This window comes from Plasmopara halstedii, assembly GCF_900000015.1.
Source record: "Plasmopara halstedii genome assembly, contig: Scaffold_149, whole genome shotgun sequence".
NCBI lineage: Eukaryota > Oomycota > Peronosporomycetes > Peronosporales > Peronosporaceae > Plasmopara > Plasmopara halstedii.
The window spans coordinates 1-1,881 of record NW_020187070.1 but is presented as its reverse complement, the minus strand read 5'-3'; the positions used below and the strand labels follow the sequence as shown (position 1 = coordinate 1,881).

General features: G+C 46.0%; 1 protein-coding gene across 1 annotated transcript; it reads right to left on the bottom strand.

Moving 5' to 3' along the window:
- Nucleotides 1-16: 16 nt before the first annotated feature.
- Nucleotides 17-1,854, bottom strand: PHALS_01361 (uncharacterized protein; the record flags this gene model as incomplete). Its single annotated transcript, XM_024718701.1, has 2 exons — nucleotides 17-241; nucleotides 319-1,854. The coding sequence occupies 2 exons, from the start codon at nucleotides 1,852-1,854 to the stop codon at nucleotides 17-19; spliced, it is 1,761 nt and encodes a 586-aa protein (XP_024572617.1).
- Between the last annotated feature and the right edge of the window lie 27 nt (nucleotides 1,855-1,881).

Genomic DNA, 1,881 nt, shown 5'->3' with positions numbered 1-1,881 from the left:
AAAAAAAATTAATTAATTAATTAAGCTCGTTTTCTGTATTAGATTCGGTTTCACTAGGACTAAGTTCGGTTTTAGGTTTTCGCTTGCGGGTCCGAATCTGATCTCTATTTTTATCGTCATATTCTTTTTGATAACCTAAGCGAGCTTCACGTGTACGCTGATAATAACGCTTCTGCGTCTCCATGATGCGTGCTTTATTTGCTAGGTATTGCTCGGGAGTGTACGTCATCTTTGTATATAACTAACTTTATATTTATTAGAAAAAAACCTTATGTATTAAACGTGAACAGTTAATTAGCTTAGCAGTTTGACGCTTACAACGGACTTACCAGTGCTGAAAACCAGCGCTTTGGTGTAAGAATCCACAAACGACACATACAGAAACCCATGCTTCTGGTGCCGAACGCCCTTACTCTGACGAAAATCGATGAGCACATACTTAGAACTTCCAGTTAAGCTTCCATGGTACTTCCCCCCAGTTTCAAATCGATTTGAGTGGCCGACAGCATCGTCACCATTCACTAACAACTCCCAAAACCAAAGAATGCTCGAGCCACGAATCATTAAATCAATGTATCCTTTGCCATCAGTCGTTCGCCATTCAGGGGTAACCAACACATCTCGAGGCAAGCATGATACTGTGGCGCCGTATAGCTCCATCTGTATTTGGCGTTCTCGAGCAATGCCGTTGGTGTTTTCGTTCGCGAAGTTCTGCAGTCGCAAAGCACTCATTCGCTGTACGCACGCGACAACAAAGTCTTCGTGTGCGACGTCTGATACCATGTACGAAATTGGATCTGTTCGATTTGAATACAGCCAGATCTTGAGGTGCATGCTTGAAGCGAACTGAAGCTGCCCCGCCTGATCCTCGTACAAGAACCCGTACCTTGTCAACAATTCCGCAGCAAACTGGCTTCTAGGAGTTCGATGTCCATCTGATACAAGCATAACCTTGCCAGAAGCAACACCATTCAAGATTCCAATCATCTTCAGCACTGCTTCATCCGGCAGGTTATTAGCATCTTTCACTCGCTCGAAAGCATCAGCACTTGGGATACCCCGATAACTGGAGCGAATTTCTTGCAGCAGCCCCAAGGAGCGAAGTTCCAGCTCAACATCTTCATCGTTTGGCTTTCCAGAACCAAACTTACGATGCAAAAAGATGAGGATAGCTCGAGCAATTCCGATATGACCCGAGCACAAGATCCAAATGAGATCGGAGGCTGATATGCCAATGCTGTTTTGAGCCATTTCTTTCAGCTCCTCACGTGAAAGCTGCAGGCCAGGCTTGTATGGTGTGGCATTCAATCCAAAAGTATTCTGAGGAGGCACAAGGATCGGAGTTCCAGCGCGTTCAAATTTGCGGTAAATATTAAAGCTGCCATACGATGAAAAGAGAACGAAGCGAAGGCCTCGTATTTGCGATTCCAATGCGCCTTTCACGTATCCCCTCCACAGCTGCTCGTCGTTATACGTAATTTGAGCTTCATCAATCAGTACCACCCGATCGCCTTTGTGTGCGCAGAATGCTTCAAACTCATAGCCGTACAAAAATTTGAAAAACTCGGTAAACTTGCCATCTACAGGCATTTGATTGGCCAGAATGCGGGAAACAAGTGCATCAGGCTTGGAGCGAACAATGTGGTCGTAGAGTAGATCGCACAAGGCCGTCTTTCCGGACAAAGGGGGAGCGCGGATGAATATCACTGGTATGCGATCGAGAAGACTTGCAAATGCGGCCACAGTGGCTTTTCGCAACGTCTTGAATGTTGCAGGAACTCCACCTTCATATTCCAACTCGGAATCCCCAAGTGGTTCGTTGAACTTCCGAATGCCTCGTCCGTCCCGTATCATGTCACACACTTCCGTTCTGCTGACCCC